We start from the raw sequence: 21179 nt of genomic DNA, 5'->3' as shown, positions 1-21179 counted from the left end.
AGTGTACTAACCATGTAGTGCAGGTGAGTGTACTAACCATGTAGCCCAGGTGTGTACATTAACCATATAGCCCAGGTGAGTGTACTAACCATGTAGCCCAGGTGTGTACATTAACCATATAGCCAAGGTGAGTGTACTAACCATATAGTGCAGGTGAGTGTACTAACCATATAGTGCAGGTGAGTGTACTAACCATGTAGCCCAGGTGTGTACATTAACCATATAGCGCAGGTGAGTGTACTAACCATGTAGCCCAGGTGAGTGTACTAACCATGTAGCCCAGGTGTGTACATTAACCATATAGCCCAGGTGAGTGTACTAACCATGTAGCCCAGGTGAGTGTACTAACCATGTAGCCCAGGTGTGTACATTAACCATATAGCCCAGGTGAGTGTCCTAACCATATAACCCAGGTGTGTACATTAACCATATAGTGCAGGTGAGTGTACTAACCATATAGCCCAGGTGAGTGTACTAACCATGTAGCCCAGGTGTGTACATTAACCATATAGCCCAGGTGAGTGTACTAACCATGTAGCCCAGGTGAGTGTACTAACCATATAGCCCAGGTGAGTGTACTAACCATGTAGCCCAGGTGTGTACATTAACCATATAGTGCAGGTGAGTGTACTAACCATGTAGCCCAGGTGTGTACATTAACCATATAGTGCAGGTGAGTGTACTAACCATGTAGCCCAGGTGAGTGTACTAACCATGTAGCCCAGGTGTGTACATTAACCATATAGTGCAGGTGAGTGTACTAACCATGTAGCCCAGGTGTGTACATTAACCATATAGTGCAGGTGAGTGTACTAACCATGTAGCCCAGGTGAGTGTACTAACCATATAGCCCAGGTGAGTGTACTAACCATATAGCCCAGGTGTGTACATTAACCATATAGTGCAGGTGAGTGTACTAACCATGTAGCCCAGGTGTGTACATTAACCATATAGTGCAGGTGAGTGTACTAACCATGTAGCCCAGGTGAGTGTACTAACCATATAGCCCAGGTGTGTACATTAACCATATAGCGCAGGTGAGTGTACTAACCATATAGCCCAGGTGTGTACATTAACCATATAGTGCAGGTGAGTGTACTAACCATATAGCCCAGGTGAGTGTACTAACCATGTAGCCCAGGTGTGTACATTAACCATATAGTGCAGGTGAGTGTACTAACCATATAGCCCAGGTGAGTGTACTAACCATGTAGCCCAGGTGTGTACATTAACCATATAGTGCAGGTGAGTGTACTAACCATATAGCCCAGGTGAGTGTACTAACCATATAGCCCAGGTGAGTGTACTAACCATGTAGCCCAGGTGTGTACATTAACCATATAGTGCAGGTGAGTGTACTAACCATGTAGCCCAGGTGAGTGTACTAACCATGTAGCCCAGGTGAGTGTACTAACCATGTAGCCCAGGTGTGTACATGAACCATATAGTGCAGGTGAGTGTACTAACCATATAGCCCAGGTGAGTGTACTAACCATGTAGCCCAGGTGTGTACATTAACCATATAGCCCAGGTGAGTGTACTAACCATGTAGCCCAGGTGTGTACATTAACCATATAGTGCAGGTGAGTGTACTAACCATGTAGCCCAGGTGAGTGTACTAACCATATAGCCCAGGTGTGTACATTAACCATATAGTGCAGGTGAGTGTACTAACCATGTAGCCCAGGTGTGTACATTAACCATATAGTGCAGGTGAGTGTACTAACCATGTAGCCCAGGTGTGTACATTAACCATATAGCCCAGGTGAGTGTACTAACCATATAGCCCAGGTGTGTACATTAACCATATAGTGCAGGTGAGTGTACTAACCATGTAGCCCAGGTGTGTACATTAACCATATAGCCCAGGTGAGTGTACTAACCATGTAGCCCAGGTGTGTACATTAACCATATAGTGCAGGTGAGTGTACTAACCATGTAGCCCAGGTGTGTACATTAACCATATAGCCCAGGTGAGTGTACTAACCATGTAGCCCAGGTGTGTACATTAACCATATAGTGCAGGTGAGTGTACTAACCATGTAGCACAGGTGTGTACATTAACCATATAGCCCAGGTGAGTGTACTAACCATATAGCCCAGGTGTGTACATTAACCATATAGTGCAGGTGAGTGTACTAACCATGTAGCCCAGGTGAGTGTACTAACCATATAGCCCAGGTGTGTGTACTAACCATATAGCCCAGGTGAGTGTGTACTAACCATATAACCCAGGTGAGTGTACTAACCATATAATCCAGGTGAGTGTACTAACCATATAGCCCAGGTGAGTGTGTACTAACCATATAGCCCAGGTGATCGTACTAACCATATAGCCCAGGTGAGTGTACTAACCATATAACCCAGGTGAGTGTACTAACCATATAACCCAGGTGAGTGTACTAACCATGTAGCCCAGGTGTGTACATTAACCATATAGTGCAGGTGAGTGTACTAACCATGTAGCCCAGGTGTGTACATTAACCATATAGCGCAGGTGAGTGTACTAACCATGTAGCCCAGGTGAGTGTACTAACCATATAGCGCAGGTGAGTGTACTAACCATGTAGCCCAGGTGTGTACATTAACCATATAGTGCAGGTGAGTGTACTAACCATGTAGCCCAGGTGTGTACATTAACCATATAGTGCAGGTGAGTGTACTAACCATGTAGCCCAGGTGAGTGTACTAACCATGTAGCCCAGGTGTGTACATTAACCATATAGTGCAGGTGAGTGTACTAACCATGTAGCCCAGGTGAGTGTACTAACCATGTAGCCCAGGTGAGTGTACTAACCATGTAGCCCAGGTGAGTGTACTAACCATGTAGCCCAGGTGAGTGTACTAACCATGTAGCCCAGGTGTGTACATTAACCATGTAGTGCAGGTGAGTGTACTAACCATGTAGCCCAGGTGTGTACATTAACCATATAGCCCAGGTGAGTGTACTAACCATGTAGCCCAGGTGTGTACATTAACCATATAGCCCAGGTGAGTGTACTAACCATATAGTGCAGGTGAGTGTACTAACCATGTAGCCCAGGTGTGTACATTAACCATATAGCCCAGGTGAGTGTACTAACCATGTAGCCCAGGTGTGTACATTAACCATATAGCGCAGGTGAGTGTACTAACCATGTAGCCCAGGTGTGTACATTAACCATATAGCCCAGGTGTGTACATTAACCATATAGTGCAGGTGAGTGTACTAACCATGTAGCCCAGGTGTGTACATTAACCATATAGTGCAGGTGAGTGTACTAACCATGTAGCCCAGGTGTGTACATTAACCATATAGCCCAGGTGAGTGTACTAACCATGTAGCCCAGGTGAGTGTACTAACCATATAGCCCAGGTGAGTGTACTAACCATGTAGCCCAGGTGTGTACATTAACCATATAGTGCAGGTGAGTGTACTAACCATGTAGCCCAGGTGAGTGTACTAACCATATAGCCCAGGTGAGTGTACTAACCATGTAGCCCAGGTGTGTACATTAACCATATAGTGCAGGTGAGTGTACTAACCATATAGCCCAGGTGAGTGTACTAACCATATAGCCCAGGTGAGTGTACTAACCATGTAGCCCAGGTGTGTACATTAACCATATAGTGCAGGTGAGTGTACTAACCATGTAGCCCAGGTGTGTACATTAACCATATAGTGCAGGTGAGTGTACTAACCATGTAGCCCAGGTGAGTGTACTAACCATGTAGCCCAGGTGAGTGTACTAACCATATAGCCCAGGTGAGTGTACTAACCATGTAGCCCAGGTGTGTACATTAACCATATAGTGCAGGTGAGTGTACTAACCATATAGCCCAGGTGAGTGTACTAACCATATAGCCCAGGTGAGTGTACTAACCATGTAGCCCAGGTGTGTACATTAACCATATAGTGCAGGTGAGTGTACTAACCATGTAGCCCAGGTGAGTGTACTAACCATGTAGCCCAGGTGAGTGTACTAACCATGTAGCCCAGGTGTGTACATTAACCATATAGTGCAGGTGAGTGTACTAACCATATAGCCCAGGTGAGTGTACTAACCATGTAGCCCAGGTGTGTACATTAACCATATAGCCCAGGTGAGTGTACTAACCATGTAGCCCAGGTGTGTACATTAACCATATAGTGCAGGTGAGTGTACTAACCATGTAGCCCAGGTGAGTGTACTAACCATGTAGCCCAGGTGTGTACATTAACCATATAGTGCAGGTGAGTGTACTAACCATGTAGCCCAGGTGTGTACATTAACCATATAGTGCAGGTGAGTGTACTAACCATGTAGCCCAGGTGTGTACATTAACCATATAGCCCAGGTGAGTGTACTAACCATATAGCACAGGTGTGTACATTAACCATATAGTGCAGGTGAGTGTACTAACCATGTAGCCCAGGTGTGTACATTAACCATATAGCGCAGGTGAGTGTACTAACCATGTAGCCCAGGTGTGTACATTAACCATATAGTGCAGGTGAGTGTACTAACCATGTAGCCCAGGTGTGTACATTAACCATGTAGCCCAGGTGAGTGTACTAACCATGTAGCCCAGGTGTGTACATTAACCATATAGCGCAGGTGAGTGTACTAACCATGTAGCCCAGGTGTGTACATTAACCATATAGTGCAGGTGAGTGTACTAACCATGTAGCCCAGGTGTGTACATTAACCATATAGTGCAGGTGAGTGTACTAACAATATAGCCAAGGTGAGTGTACTAACCATATAGCCCAGGTGTGTGTACTAACCATATAGCCCAGGTGAGTGTGTACTAACCATATAACCCAGGTGAGTGTACTAACCATATAATCCAGGTGAGTGTACTAACCATATAGCCCAGGTGAGTGTGTACTAACCATATAGCCCAGGTGATCGTACTAACCATATAGCCCAGGTGAGTGTACTAACCATATAACCCAGGTGAGTGTACTAACCATATAACCCAGGTGAGTGTACTAACCATATAGCCCAGGTGAGTGTACTAACCATATAGCCCAGGTGAGTGTACTAACCATATAGCCCAGGTGAGTGTACTAACCATATAGCCCAGGTGAGTGTACTAACCATATAACCCAGGTGAGTGTACTAACCATATAACCCAGGTGAGTGTACTAACCATATAGCCAAGGTGTGTGTACTAACCATATAGCCCAGGTGAGTGTACTGACCATATAGCCCAGGTGTGTGTACTAACCATATAGCCCAGGTGAGTGTACTGACCATATAACCCAGGTGTGTGTACTAACCATATAGCCCAGGTGAGTGTACTAACCATATTACCCAGGTGTGTGTACTAACCATATAGCCCAGGTGAGTGTACTAACCATATAACCCAGGTGTGTGTACTAACCATATAGCCCAGGTGAGTGTACTAACCGTATAGCCCAGGTGAGTGTACTAACCGTATAACCCAGGTGAGTGTACTGACCATATAGCCCAGGTGAGTGTACTAACCATATAGCCCAGGTGAGTGTACTAACCATATAGCCCAGGTGAGTGTACTAACCATATAGCCCAGGTGAGTGTACTAACCATATAGCCCAGGTGAGTGTACTAACCATATAGCCCAGGTGAGTGTACTAACCATATAGCCCAGGTGAGTGTACTAACCATATAGCCCAGGTGAGTGTACTAACCATATAACCCAGGTGAGTGTACTAACCATATAGCCCAGGTGAGTGTACTAACCATATAGCCCAGGTGTGTGTACTAACCATATAGCCCAGGTGTGTGTACTAACCATATAGCCCAGGTGTGTGTACTAACCATATAGCCCAGGTGTGTGAACTAACCATACAACCCAGGTGTGTGTACTAACCATATAGCCCAGGTGTGTGTACTAATCATATAACCCAGGTGTGTGAACTAACCATATAGCCCAGGTGTGTGAACTAACCATATAACCCAGGTGTGTGTACTAACCATATAGCCCAGGTGTGTGTACTAACCATATAGCCCAGGTGTGTGAACTAACCATATAACCCAGGTGTGTGTACTAACCATATAGCCCAGGTGTGTGAACTAACCATATAACCCAGGTGTGTGTACTAACCATATAGCCCAGGTGTGTGTACTAACCATATAGCCCAGATGAGTGTCCTAACCATATAACCCAGGTGAGTGTCCTAACCACATAACCCAGGTGAGTGTACTAACCATATAGCCCAGGTGAGTGTGTACTAACATATAACCCAGGTGAGTGTACTAACCTTATAACCATATAACCCAGGTGAGTGTGTACTAACCATATAGCCCAGGTGAGTGTACTAACCATATAGCCCAGGTGAGTGTACTAACCATCTAGCCAAGGTGAGTGTCCTAACCATATAACCCAGGTGAGTGTCCTAACCATATAACCCAAGTGAGTGTACTAACCATATAGCCCAGGTGAGTGTACTAACCATATAACCCAGGTGAGTGTACTAACCATATAGCCCAGGTGAGTGTACTAACCATATAACCCAGGTGAGTGTCCTAACCATATAACCCAAGTGAGTGTACTAACCATATAACCCAGGTGAGTGTGCTAACCATATAACCCAGGTGAGTGTCCTAACCATATAACCCAAGTGAGTGTACTAACCATATAGCCCAGGTGAGTGTACTAACCATATAACCCAGGTGAGTGTCCTAACCATATAACCCAAGTGAGTGTACTAACCATATAGCCCAGGTGAGTGTACTAACCATATAACCCAGGTGAGTGTACTAACCATATAACCCAGGTGAGTGTACTAACCATATAGCCCAGGTGAGTGTACTAACCATATAGCCCAGGTGAGTGTACTAACCATATAGCCCAGGTGTGTGTACTAACCATATAGCCCAGGTGTGTGAACTAACCATATAACCCAGGTGTGTGTACTAACCATATAGCCCAGGTGTGTGAACTAACCATATAACCCAGGTGTGTGTACTAACCATATAGCCCAGGTGTGTGTACTAACCATATAGCCCAGATGAGTGTCCTAACCATATAACCCAGGTGAGTGTCCTAACCACATAACCCAGGTGAGTGTACTAACCATATAGCCCAGGTGAGTGTGTACTAACATATAACCCAGGTGAGTGTACTAACCTTATAACCATATAACCCAGGTGAGTGTGTACTAACCATATAGCCCAGGTGAGTGTACTAACCATATAGCCCAGGTGAGTGTACTAACCATCTAGCCAAGGTGAGTGTCCTAACCATATAACCCAGGTGAGTGTCCTAACCATATAACCCAAGTGAGTGTACTAACCATATAGCCCAGGTGAGTGTACTAACCATATAACCCAGGTGAGTGTACTAACCATATAGCCCAGGTGAGTGTACTAACCATATAACCCAGGTGAGTGTCCTAACCATATAACCCAAGTGAGTGTACTAACCATATAACCCAGGTGAGTGTGCTAACCATATAACCCAGGTGAGTGTCCTAACCATATAACCCAAGTGAGTGTACTAACCATATAGCCCAGGTGAGTGTACTAACCATATAACCCAGGTGAGTGTCCTAACCATATAACCCAAGTGAGTGTACTAACCATATAGCCCAGGTGAGTGTACTAACCAATAATAACCCAGGTGAGTGTACTAACCATATAACCCAGGTGAGTGTACTAACCATATAGCCCAGGTGAGTGTACTAACCATATAGCCCAGGTGAGTGTACTAACCATATAGCCCAGGTGAGTGTACTAACCATATAGCCCAGGTGAGTGTACTAACCATATAACCCAGGTGAGTGTACTAACCATATAACCCAGGTGAGTGTACTAACCATATAGCCAAGGTGTGTGTACTAACCATATAGCCCAGGTGAGTGTACTGACCATATAGCCCAGGTGTGTGTACTAACCATATAGCCCAGGTGAGTGTACTGACCATATAACCCAGGTGTGTGTACTAACCATATAGCCCAGGTGAGTGTACTAACCATATTACCCAGGTGTGTGTACTAACCATATAGCCCAGGTGAGTGTACTAACCATATAACCCAGGTGTGTGTACTAACCATATAGCCCAGGTGAGTGTACTAACCGTATAGCCCAGGTGAGTGTACTAACCGTATAACCCAGGTGAGTGTACTGACCATATAGCCCAGGTGAGTGTACTAACCATATAGCCCAGGTGAGTGTACTAACCATATAGCCCAGGTGAGTGTACTAACCATATAGCCCAGGTGAGTGTACTAACCATATAGCCCAGGTGAGTGTACTAACCATATAGCCCAGGTGAGTGTACTAACCATATAGCCCAGGTGAGTGTACTAACCATATAGCCCAGGTGAGTGTACTAACCATATAACCCAGGTGAGTGTACTAACCATATAGCCCAGGTGAGTGTACTAACCATATAGCCCAGGTGTGTGTACTAACCATATAGCCCAGGTGTGTGTACTAACCATATAGCCCAGGTGTGTGTACTAACCATATAGCCCAGGTGTGTGAACTAACCATACAACCCAGGTGTGTGAACTAACCATACAACCCAGGTGTGTGTACTAACCATATAGCCCAGGTGTGTGTACTAATCATATAACCCAGGTGTGTGAACTAACCATATAGCCCAGGTGTGTGAACTAACCATATAACCCAGGTGTGTGTACTAACCATATAGCCCAGGTGTGTGTACTAACCATATAGCCCAGGTGTGTGAACTAACCATATAACCCAGGTGTGTGTACTAACCATATAGCCCAGGTGTGTGAACTAACCATATAACCCAGGTGTGTGTACTAACCATATAGCCCAGGTGTGTGTACTAACCATATAGCCCAGATGAGTGTCCTAACCATATAACCCAGGTGAGTGTCCTAACCATATAGCCCAGGTGAGTGTACTAACCATATAGCCCAGGTGAGTGTACTAACCACATAACCCAGGTGAGTGTACTAACCATATAGCCCAGGTGAGTGTGTACTAACATATAACCCAGGTGAGTGTACTAACCTTATAACCATATAACCCAGGTGAGTGTGTACTAACCATATAGCCCAGGTGAGTGTACTAACCATATAGCCCAGGTGAGTGTACTAACCATCTAGCCAAGGTGAGTGTCCTAACCATATAACCCAGGTGAGTGTCCTAACCATATAACCCAAGTGAGTGTACTAACCATATAGCCCAGGTGAGTGTACTAACCATATAACCCAGGTGAGTGTACTAACCATATAGCCCAGGTGAGTGTACTAACCATATAACCCAGGTGAGTGTCCTAACCATATAACCCAAGTGAGTGTACTAACCATATAACCCAGGTGAGTGTGCTAACCATATAACCCAGGTGAGTGTCCTAACCATATAACCCAAGTGAGTGTACTAACCATATAGCCCAGGTGAGTGTACTAACCATATAACCCAGGTGAGTGTCCTAACCATATAACCCAAGTGAGTGTACTAACCATATAGCCCAGGTGAGTGTACTAACCATATAACCCAGGTGAGTGTACTAACCATATAGCCCAGGTGAGTGTACTAACCATATAGCCCAGGTGAGTGTGTACTAACCATATAGCCCAGGTGAGTGTACTAACCATCTAGCCAAGGTGAGTGTCCTAACCATATAACCCAAGTGAGTGTACTAACCATATAGCCCAGGTGAGTGTACTAACCATATAGCCCAGGTGAGTGTACTTACCATATAGCCCAGGTGAGTGTACTAACCACATAACCCAGGTGAGTGTACTAACCATATAGCCCAGGTGAGTGTGTACTAACCATATAACCCAGGTGAGTGTCCTAACCATATAACCCAGGTGAGTGTGTACTAACCATATAGCCCAGGTGAGTGTACTAACCATATAACCCAGGTGAGTGTCCTAACCATATAACCCAGGTGAGTGTACTAACCATATAACCCAGGTGAGTGTGTACTAACCATATAGCCCAGGTGAGTGTACTAACCATATAACCCAGGTGAGTGTCCTAACCATATAACCCAGGTGAGTGTACTAACCATCTAGCCAAGGTGAGTGTCCTAACCATATAACCCAGGTGAGTGTACTAACCATATAGCCCAGGTGAGTGTACTAACCATATAGCCCAGGTGAGTGAACTAACCATATAACCCAGGTGAGTGTACTAACCATATAACCCAGGTGAGTGTACTAACCATATAGCCCAGGTGAGTGCGTCTGATGACACTACTACTGTTCTCAGGAACCTCCATGGACAGCAGGGCCTCTGGGTCTCCCCTGGGCCCGTCGCCCCCGACGCCCAACACAACCACCTGCACCACCGCCGTCGTCATGGAGAAGCCGTCTGTAACAGCGAAGGTGATGGCGTCCTCGTCAGTGGAGAGTCCGGAATGTTCATACTGCAGAACGTTGTGGGTCACATCACTGAAGGAAAACATGTCACCTGGAGGGGATAGTTAACAAGTTTAATCATTGTGTTAAATATAAACATACCTGGAACAAAACAAAGAGTAGAGTTTCCTTGGTTGATGAATACCTTGGTTGGTGAATACCTTGGTTGATGAATACCTTGGTTGATGAATACCTTGTTTGTTGAATACCTTGTTTGATGAATCCCTTGGTTGATGAATCCCTTGGTTGACGAATCCCTTGGTTGATGAATCCCTTTGTTGATGAATACCTTGGTTGATGAATACCTTGGTTGATGAATACCTTGGTTGACGAATACCTTGGTTGGTGAATACCTTGGTTGATGAATCCCTTGGTTGATGAATCCCTTGGTTGATGAATCCCTTGGTTGATGAATACCTTGGATGATGAATACCTTGGTTGATGAGTACCTTGGTTGATGAATACCTTGGTTGATGAATACCTTGGTTGGTGAATATCTTGGTTGATGAATACCTTGGTTGATGAAAACCTTGGTTGGTGAATACCTTGGTTGGTGAATACCTTGGTTGGTGAATACCTTGGTTGGTGAATACCTTGGTTGATGAATCCCTTGGTTGATGAATACCTTGGTTGATGAGTACCTTGGTTGGTGAATACCTTGGTTGGCGAATACCTTGTTTGGCGAATACCTTGGTTGATGAATCCCTTGGTTGGCGAATACCTTGGTTGATGAATACCTTGGTTGGTGAATACTTTGGTTGATGAATCCCTTGGTTGATGAATACCTTGGTTGATGAATACCTTGGTTGATGAATCCCTTGGTTGATGAATCCCTTGGTTGATGAATCCCTTGGTTGATGAATACCTTGGTTGGTGAATACCTTGGTTGGTGAATACCTTGTTTGATGAATACATTGGTTGATGAAAACATTGGTTGGTGAATACCTTGGTTGATGAATACCTTGGTCGATGAATACCTTGGTTGATGAATACCTTAGTTGATGAATACCTTGGTTGATGAATACCTTGGTTGGTGAAAACCTTCGTTCTATTTTTCTGGTTTCAGTCCTCTAAATAAAACATGCAGTGTGTGTCTGGGGATGTGAGAGAATTCAGAAAAAATCATAAAGAAAATTGGCAACTTCCATTTTCATGGCTACTACTGTATTCTCTACAGATGTAATTCCCTTTATACTGCAATGTCATCTTAATTCCCCTTTAACTAATAGAAGGAAAACCAAACATGTGACCCTGGACCAGTTGTTAGGGGAAACATCTAGCTAATTTGCTACTCACCATTCATCATCTCAGTCCTTGAGTCCAACTCCATCTTGACCAGTGTTCCACGGATCGGTCCTTCCACCACCTCAAACCTCAAGTCATCAGACGCTGTGTCTGCATCCGTTACTGCCAGCTGCTGCCCACCTACACCAAGTATTGTGAGCGAGAATTTGAGCATGAAAGCCATGTTGTATACCAATGATTCACCATATCTTTGTATACCGATGAGGGATAGGGTCAGGGTTGGGGGTTGGGGTTAGGATTAGGGTTAGGATTAGGGTAAGATTTAGGGTTAGGGTTGGGGGTTAGGATTAGGATTAGGGTAAGATTTAGGGTTAGGGTTGGGGGTTAGGATTAGGATTAGGGTAAGATTTAGGGTTAGGGAAAATGAGATTTTGAACGGCAGTCAATTGTTGGTCCCCAAAAACTCCTCACAACTATAATAATACCCTGCTGTGTGTGTGTGTGTGTGTGTGTGTGTGTGTGTGTGTTGTGTCTGGTTATTCTTACCTATAGGGGTTCTCCCCCCCATGCTGACCTCCAGAACAGGCTCTATGATCTGGAAGACGGGGGGCTGCTGGTGGCTGGCCAACAGGTGGATGGAAAAGCCCATCTCTGGAGTAGTGTGTTCCCCATCTGACACTGGAACACACGCACGCACGCACACACACACACACACACACACACACACACACACACACACACACACACACACACACACACACACACATGGGTTAGATACACACACACACAGGCACACACACCCACCCACCCACCCACCCACACACACACACACCCACACACACACACACACACACACACACACACACACACACACACACACACACACACACACTCATGGGTTAGATACACACACACACAGGCACACACACACACACACACCCACCCACCCACCCACCCACCCACCCACCCACCCACCCACCCACCCACACACACACACACACACACACACACACACACACACACAGAGACACACACACACACCCACGCACGCACACACACACACACACACCCACGCACGCACACACACACACACACATTTCTTTGGCTAATTGGCTTCCTATTTCCTTTTACAGGGAAATTTGGGGAAATGTAAAAAAACACTAAGTGTTGATTCACTTAATGTATTAGTCCTAAAATAGATAATTCATATCTTAGAGGAGTGGAATTAAAGAACCTTAATACATTATGAATCCAAACAACAATTTAACGATTATACACATATATCCAAGCTTCCGGTAATAATTGTTACTAAATATCACCTCTAAATGAACAATGTCTGAAATGGTATCAATGGATTTCAGCTTGAGCTGGTGTGAATACCAACGTGACAATTGGAAAGGTACAGTACGAAAGGTACAGTATGAAAGGTACAGTATGAACGGTACAGTATGAACAGTACAGTATCAACGGTACAGTATCAACGGTACAGTATGAACAGTACAGTATGAACAGTACAGTATGAACAGTACAGTATCAACGGTACAGTATGAACGGTACAGTATGAACAGTACAGTATGAACAGTACAGTATGAACAGTACAGTATCAACGGTACAGTATGAAAGGTACAGTATCAATGGTACAGTATGAACAGTACAGTATCAATGGTACAGTATGAAAGGTACAGTATGAAAGGTACAGTATGAACAGTACAGTATCAACGGTACAGTATGAAAGGTACAGTATGAACAGTACAGTATCAACGGTACAGTATGAAAGGTACAGTATCAACGGTACAGTATGAAAGGTACAGTATGAACAGTACAGTATGAACAGTACAGTATCAACGGTACAGTATGAAAGGTACAGTATCAACGGTACAGTATGAAAGGTACAGTATGAACAGTACAGTATGAACAGTACAGTATCAACGGTACAGTATGAAAGGTACAGTATGAACAGTACAGTATGAACAGTACAGTATCAACGGTACAGTATGAAAGGTACAGTATCAACGGTACAGTATGAAAGGTACAGTATGAACAGTACAGTATGAACAGTACAGTATCAACGGTACAGTATGAAAGGTACAGTATCAACGGTACAGTATGAAAGGTACAGTATGAACAGTACAGTATGAACAGTACAGTATCAACGGTACAGTATGAAAGGTACAGTATCAACGGTACAGTATGAACAGTACAGTATCAACGGTACAGTATGAAAGGTACAGTATTAACGGTACAGTATGAAAGGTACAGTATTAACGGTACAGTATGAAAGGTACAGTATTAACGGTACAGTATGAACAGTACAGTATGAACAGTACAGTATCAACGGTACAGTATGAAAGGTACAGTATCAACGGTACAGTATGAACAGTACAGTATCAACGGTACAGTATGAAAGGTACAGTATGAACAGTACAGTATGAACAGTACAGTATCAACGGTACAGTATGAAAGATACAGTATCAACGGTACAGTATGAAAGGTACAGTATGAACAGTACAGTATGAACAGTACAGTATCAACGGTACAGTATGAAAGGTACAGTATCAACGGTACAGCATGAAAGGTACAGTATGAAAGGTACAGTACGAACAGTACAGCATGAAAGGTACAGTATGAAAGGTACAGTATGAACAGTACAGTATGAACAGTACAGTATCAACGGTACAGTATGAAAGGTACAGTACAAACAGTACAGCATGAAAGGTACAGTATGAAAGGTACAGTATGAACAGTACAGCATGAAAGGTACAGTATGAAAGGTACAGTATGAACAGTACAGTATGAAAGGTACAGTATGAACAGTACAGTATCAACGGTACAGTATGAAAGGTACAGTATGAACAGTACAGTATGAACAGTACAGTATCAACGGTACAGTATGAAAGGTACAGTACAGTACGAAAGGTACAGTACGAAAGGTACAGTATGAAAGGTACAGTATGAACAGTACAGTATCAACGGTACAGTATGAAAGGTACAGTATCAACAGTACAGCATGAAAGGTACAGTATGAACAGTACAGTATGAACAGTACAGTATCAACGGTACAGTATGAAAGGTACAGTATCAACGGTACAGTATGAAAGGTACAGTATGAACAGTACAGTATGAACAGTACAGTATCAACGGTACAGTATGAAAGGTACAGTATCAATGGTACAGTATGAAAGGTACAGTATGAACAGTACAGTATGAACAGTACAGTATCAACGGTACAGTATGAAAGGTACAGTATCAACAGTACAGTATGAACAGTACAGTATGAACAGTACAGTATCAACGGTACAGTATGAACGGTACAGTATGAAAGGTACAGTATCAACAGTACAGTATCAACAGTACAGCATGAAAGGTACAGTATGAAAGGTACAGTATGAAAGGTACAGTATGAAAGGTACAGTATGAAAGGTACAGTATGAACGGTACAGTATGAAAGGTACAGTATGAACGGTACAGTATGAAAGGTACAGTATGAACGGTACAATAACAACGGTACAGTATGAAAGGTACAGTATGAACGGTACAGTATGAAAGGTACAGTATCAACAGTACAGTATCAACAGTACAGCATGAAAGGTACAGTATGAAAGGTACAGTATGAACGGTACAATAACAACGGTACAGTATGAAAGGTACAGTATGAACGGTACAGTATGAAAGGTACAGTATGAACGGTACAGTATGAAAGGTACAGTATGAACGGTACAATAACAACGGTACAGTATGAAAGGTACAGTATGAACGGTACAGTATGAAAGGTGAAATAAACAAGTGAAAATGGACAGATGGGGAAAATAAACAAAATCAAAGCTAAAATGATAGATATTAAAGAATGGAAACTCTTGAGGATCTCACAACGCTTGACGGTTTCTCTGAACATATTCAGTACCAGTCAGAAGTTTGGACACACCTACTCATTGAGGGTTTTTCTTTATTTTTACTATTTTCTACATTGTAGAATAATAGTGAAGACATCAAAACTATGAAATAACACATATGGAATCATTTAGTAACCAAAAAATCATTCAAAGTAGCCACCCTTTTCCTTGATGACAGCTTTTCCTGACACCACTCTCCCAGGGCCATCACCTCCTCCCTGTAGGTTGTCTCATCGTTGTGGGTAATCAGGGCTTCTACTGTTGTGTCGTCTGAAAACTTAACGATTGAGTTGGAGGCGTGCGTTGTCACGCAGTCATGGGTGAACAGGAAGTACAGGAGGGGGCTGAGCACGCACCCTCGTGGGACCCCTGTGTTGAGGATCAGCAAAGTGCAGGTGTTGTTTCCTACCTTCACAACCTGGGGGCGGCCCGTCAGCAAGTCCAGGACCCATTTTCACAGGGTGGGGTTCAGACACAGGGCCCCAAGCTTAATGATGAGCTTGGAGGGTACTATGGTGTTGAATGCTGAGCTGTAGTCAATGAACAGAATTCTTACAAAGGTATTCCTCTCGTCCAGATGGGTTATGGCGGTGTGCAGTGTGATGGCGATTTGCATCGTCTGTGGATCTATTGGGGCAGTAAGCAAATTGAAGGGGTCTAGGGTAAGGTAAAGGTAAAGGTAGCCTCTCATAGCACTTCATGATGACAGACGTGAGCGCTATGGGGTGATAGTCATTGAGTTCAGTTACATTTGGTTTCTTGGGTACAGGAACAATGGCTGAACATCTTGAAGCAAGTGCGAACAGACGGGGATATGAAGAGATTGAATATGTCCGTAAACACTCCAGCCAACTGGTCTGTGCATGCTCTGAGGATGCGGCTAGGATTGCCGTCTTGGCCGACTGCCTTGCGAGGGAAGGCTTACTCACATCGGCCACGGAGAACGAGAGCCCTCCAGTCTTTGGGAACTGTGTTATCCTCAAAACAGGCGAAGAAGGTGTTTAGCTTGTCCGAGAGCAAGACGGCGGTGTCCGCGACATGGCTGATTTTCAATTTGTAGTCCGTGATTGTCTGTAGACCCTTGTGTCTGAGCCGTTGAATTGCGACTCCACTTTGTCTCTGTACTAGCGTTTTTCCTGTTTGATTGCATTACGGAGGGAATCACCATGCTGTTTGTATTCGGCCATGTTCCTAGTCACCTTTCCATGGTTAAATGAGGTGGTTTGCGCTTTCAGTTTTGCGCGAATGCGTCCATCTATCCACAGTTTCTGATTTGGGTAGGTTTTAATAGTCACAGTGGATACAACCTCTTCTATACAGTTCCTGATGAACTCAGTCACCGTATCTGTGTATTCATCAATGATATTCTCAGAGGCTACCCGGAACATATCCCTGTCCGCGTGAACAAAACAATCTTGAAGCATTGATTCCGATTTGAATAGACATTAGCATGGGTTGAATAGACCTTAGCATGGGTACTTCCTGTTTGAGTTTCTGCCTATAGGAAGGAAGGAGAAAATTGATTCGTGATCAGATTTGCCAAAGGGAGGTTAGGGGAGGGCCTTGTACTACAGTCAATGTGTTGATAGAACGTTTTCCTCAAATTTGCTTTGTGAAAATCCCCAGCTACAATAAAATGTGGCCTCAGGATATGTGGTTTCCAATTTGCACCATGAGTAGTTAATCATGAAACACACACCAAAGCTTTTCTTCTTCCCAGAGAGTTCTTTATTCCTGCCTGCGGGATGTTCTGAGAAACCAGCTGGCTGTATCGACGGGGACAGTATATCTGGAGAGAGCCATGATTCCGTGAAACAGAGTATGTTACAGTCCCTGATGTCTCTCTGGAAGGAGATCCTCGCCCTGAGCTCGTCTACTTTTATTGTCCAGAGACTGAACATTAGCAAGTCATTTACTCAGAAGCGGTGGATGGTGTGCACGCCTTCCGAGTCGGACTAGATGTCCACTCTGAATACCTCTTCTCTGCCGGGGGCTTCTTGGAGCAGCCTCTAGGATAAGTTCAATTGCCCTGGGGGGAACGAACAAAGGATCCAATTCGGGAAAGTCGTATTACAGTAATGCTGGTGACTTACTGCCGCTTTTTACGGTTTTCTACTATCTCCTCCTCAGACGAAGAGGTGTAGCAAGGATCGGACCGAAATGCAACGTGGTAATTATGATACATGTTTAATAAACGAATAAACACGAACAATACAAAACAACAAACGTAACATGAAAACCTATTCAGCCTATCTGGTGACAACAAACACAGAGACAGGAACAATCACCCATGAAACACTCAAAGAATATGGCTGCCTAAATATGGTTCCCAATCAGAGACAACGATAATCACCTGCCTCTGATTGAGAACCAATTCACACAGCCATAGACTTTGCTAGAGAACCCCACTAAGCCACAATCCCAATACCTAACAAAACCCCAGGACAAAACACACCACATAAATAAACCCATGTCACACCCTGGCCTGACCAAAATAATAAAGAAAACACAAAATACTAAGACCAGGGCGTGACACCTCTCTGATATCCAACAGTTCTTACCGGCTGTATATAATAACACAAAAAAATGTTCTGGGCTAATAACGTAAGAAATAACACACACAAAAAAACTAAATACAAAATGTAATTGTCTGTAGTTACTGTAATATATTATATGTAGTTACTGTAATATATTATATGTAGTTACTGTAATATATTATATGTAGTTACTGTAATATATTATATGTAGTTACTGTAATATATTATATGTAGTTACTGTAATATATTACATGTAGTTACTGTAAAATATTTCATGTAGTTACTGTAATATATTATATGTAGTTACTGTAATATATTATATGTAGTTACTGTAATATATTAAATGTAGTTATTGTAATATATAATGTGTAGTTACTGTAATATATTATATGTAGTTACTGTAATATATTACATGTAGTTATTATACTGGCTGTTGTTACTGTAGTTACTACTGACTGTAGTTACTGTACTGACTGTAGTTACTACTGACTGTAGTTACGGTACTCTGTTGCACTGGCTGTAGTTACCGTAGTTACTACTGACTGTAGTTACTGTACTGACTGTAGTTACCATACTCTGTTGCACTGGCTGTAGTTACCGTAGTTACTAGTGACTGTAGTTACTGTACTGACTGTAGTTACCATACTCTGTTGCACTGGCTGTAGTTACCGTAGTTATTAGTGACTGTTGTTACTGTACTGACTGTAGTTACCGTACTCTGTTGCACTGGCTGTAGTTACCGTAGTTACTAGTGACTGTAGTTACCGTACTCTGTTGCGCTGGCTGTACCGGCTGCATACAGAATGAAGATAATAGAGAAGAGATGTATCTAGACACAGTCAGCTAAGTATACAGCATGTACAGTGTCATTGAGAACAGACAGAAACCCAGCACCATTAAACCGATAGGGACAGAACTTTGATTTTGAGATATAGTCGTGGCTAGAGAGAGAACAAGAGAGAGGGAGAGAGGGACAGAGAGGGACAGAGAGAGAGAGGACGAGAGAGAGGGAGAGAGAGAAAGAGAGAGGGACAGAGTGAGAGAGAGAGGGACACGGAGAGAGAGAGAGAGAGAGAGAGAGAGAGAGAGAGAGAGAGAGTGAACGAGAGTAGAGAGATCGAGAGCGCAAGAGACAAAAAATCACATCTCATTTTACAGAGTGAGGAGAGAGCCCACTCAAGTGGGATCAGTGAAGTGATGGAAAGGGGATGAAATAAAGGTATGTTGGAGGAAAGAACAACCATGATTGAGTGAGAGGAGAGGAGCAGGATGAGGAGAAGGAGGAGAGGAACAGGAGGAGGAGGAGGAGGAGGAGGAAGAGAAGGAGGAGGAAGAGAGGAGGAGAGGAACAGGAGGAGGAGAGGAGGAGGAGGAGGAAGAGAAGGAGGAGAGGAGCAGGAGGAAGAGAGGAGGAGGAAGAGAAGGAGGAGGAAGAGAAGGAGGAGGAAGAGAGAAGGAGAGGAACAGGATGAGGAGAGGAGGAGGAGAGGAGGAAGAGGAAGAGAAGGAGGAGAGGAGGAGGAGGAGAGGAGGAAGAGGAAGAGAAGGAGGGGAGGAGGAAGAGAGGAGGAGCAGGAGGAGAGGAGCAGGAGAGGAGGAGAAGGGGGAGAAGAACAGAAGGAGGAGAGGAGGAGGAGAGGAGGAGGAAGAGAAGGAGGAGAGGTGGAGGAGGAGAGGAGGAAGAGGAAGAGAAGGAGGATATGAGGAAGAGAGGAGGAGGAGAGGAGCAGGAGGAAGAGAGGAGAGAGGAACAGGAGGAGGAGAGGAGCAGGAGGAGGAGGAGAGGAACAGGAGGAGGAGAGGAGGAGGAGAGGAGGAGGAGGAGGAGGAAGAGAAGGAGGAGAGGAGCAGGAGGAAGAGAGGAGGAGAGGAGCAGGAGGAGGAGAGGAGCAGGAGGAGGAGGAGGAGGAAGAGAAGGAGGAGGAAGAGAGAAGGAGATAAACAGGATGAGGAGAGGAGGAGGAGGAGGATGAGGAGAGGAGAGGAGGAAGAGGAAGAGAAGGAGGAGAGGAGGAGGAAGAGGACGAGAAGCAGGAGAGGAGGAAGAGAGGAGGAGGAGGAGCAGGAGGAGAGGAGCGGGAGAGGAGGAGAAGGGGGAGAAGGACCAGAAGGAGGAGAGGAGGAGGAGAAGGAGGAGAGGAGGAGGATAGGAGGGGGAAGAGAAGGAGGAGGAAGAGGAGGAGGAGAGGAGGGGGAGGAGAGGAGGAGGAAGAGAAGGAGGAGAGGAGGAGGAGGAGAGGAGGAAGAGGAAGAGAAGGAGGATAGGAGGAAGAGAGGAGCAGGAGGAAGAGAGGAGGAGAGGAACAGGAGGAGGAAAGGAGCAGGAGGAGGAGGAGGAGAGGAGCAGGAGGAAGAGAGGAGGAGAGGAACAGGAGGTGGAGAGGAGGAGGAGGAGAGGAGGAGAGGAACAGGAGGAGAGGAAGAGGAGGAGAGGAGGAAGAGGAGAGGAGGAAGAGGAAGAGAAGGAGGAGAGGAGGAAGAGAGGAGGAGAGGAACAGGAGGAGGAGAGGAGGAGGAAAAGGAGGAGAGGAGGAGGATAGGAGGAGGAAGAGAAGGAGGAGAGGAGGAGGAGGAGAGGAGCAGGAGGAGAGGATGAGGAGGAGGAGAGGAGGAGGAGGTAGAGGAGCATGAGAAGAGGAGCAGGAGGAGAAGGATGAGGACGAATGGAGGAGGACGAGGACGAGGGGAGGAGGAGGTGGAGAGGAAGTGTATGATTGCCCTCCTCTCTAAGCCACAGCCGTAGAGGTAATATAATATATAGCTGTGAAATAGATATTCAGCGATTTTGGGAGACCTAGAGGAAACAATACACGGTGATTTAATACGGTTAAACTTCCGTCCATCTTCTTCTGTACCACAGACACGTAGAGGATGGTCAATCTAAGTTACTAAACTAAGTCACCGTTACCAGGCAAAATAGAGCATGAATGGAGATAAAGTTGAAGTAAATAACTGGGTCGTTCCACGAAGTGGGAGCCTTTAGGACATGCAAACTTTAAAGAAATGTTATTTTAAATGTTATTTTAATTTTAATTGTATGTTCTTTAAAAAAATATGTTCTTTCAACATTGAATTGTACGGAGGATATGTTTAGCCTACGGGAAAAAAAAACTTTTCCCCATCTCAGACATTAAAATCATATGAATTAAGAGCATTGTATCTGGACTTGTACCACACTGACTTGTACTAACTCTGTTGACAGACACTTGTGTA

General features: G+C 44.4%; 1 protein-coding gene across 1 annotated transcript in view; it reads right to left on the bottom strand.

The window, feature by feature from the left end:
* The window catches only part of LOC139403940 (extracellular matrix organizing protein FRAS1-like), a gene marked incomplete at its 5' end in the record, with an annotated part of 108289 nt that overhangs the window by 72430 nt on the left and 14680 nt on the right, over nucleotides 1-21179 (bottom strand). The window contains 4 exons of the mRNA XM_071147147.1: nucleotides 10099-10346; nucleotides 11591-11719; nucleotides 12086-12220; nucleotides 20731-20760. Of these exons, the coding sequence (XP_071003248.1) occupies nucleotides 10099-10346; nucleotides 11591-11719; nucleotides 12086-12220; nucleotides 20731-20760 (542 nt within the window). The remainder of the gene's footprint in view (nucleotides 1-10098; nucleotides 10347-11590; nucleotides 11720-12085; nucleotides 12221-20730; nucleotides 20761-21179) is intronic.

Source organism: Oncorhynchus clarkii, unplaced genomic scaffold (genome assembly GCF_045791955.1).
Source record: "Oncorhynchus clarkii lewisi isolate Uvic-CL-2024 unplaced genomic scaffold, UVic_Ocla_1.0 unplaced_contig_13682_pilon_pilon, whole genome shotgun sequence".
In the NCBI taxonomy this organism is placed as follows: domain Eukaryota; kingdom Metazoa; phylum Chordata; class Actinopteri; order Salmoniformes; family Salmonidae; genus Oncorhynchus; species Oncorhynchus clarkii.
The sequence above is the reverse complement of the archived record's forward strand: the minus strand, read 5'-3'. Positions and strand labels throughout refer to the sequence as shown.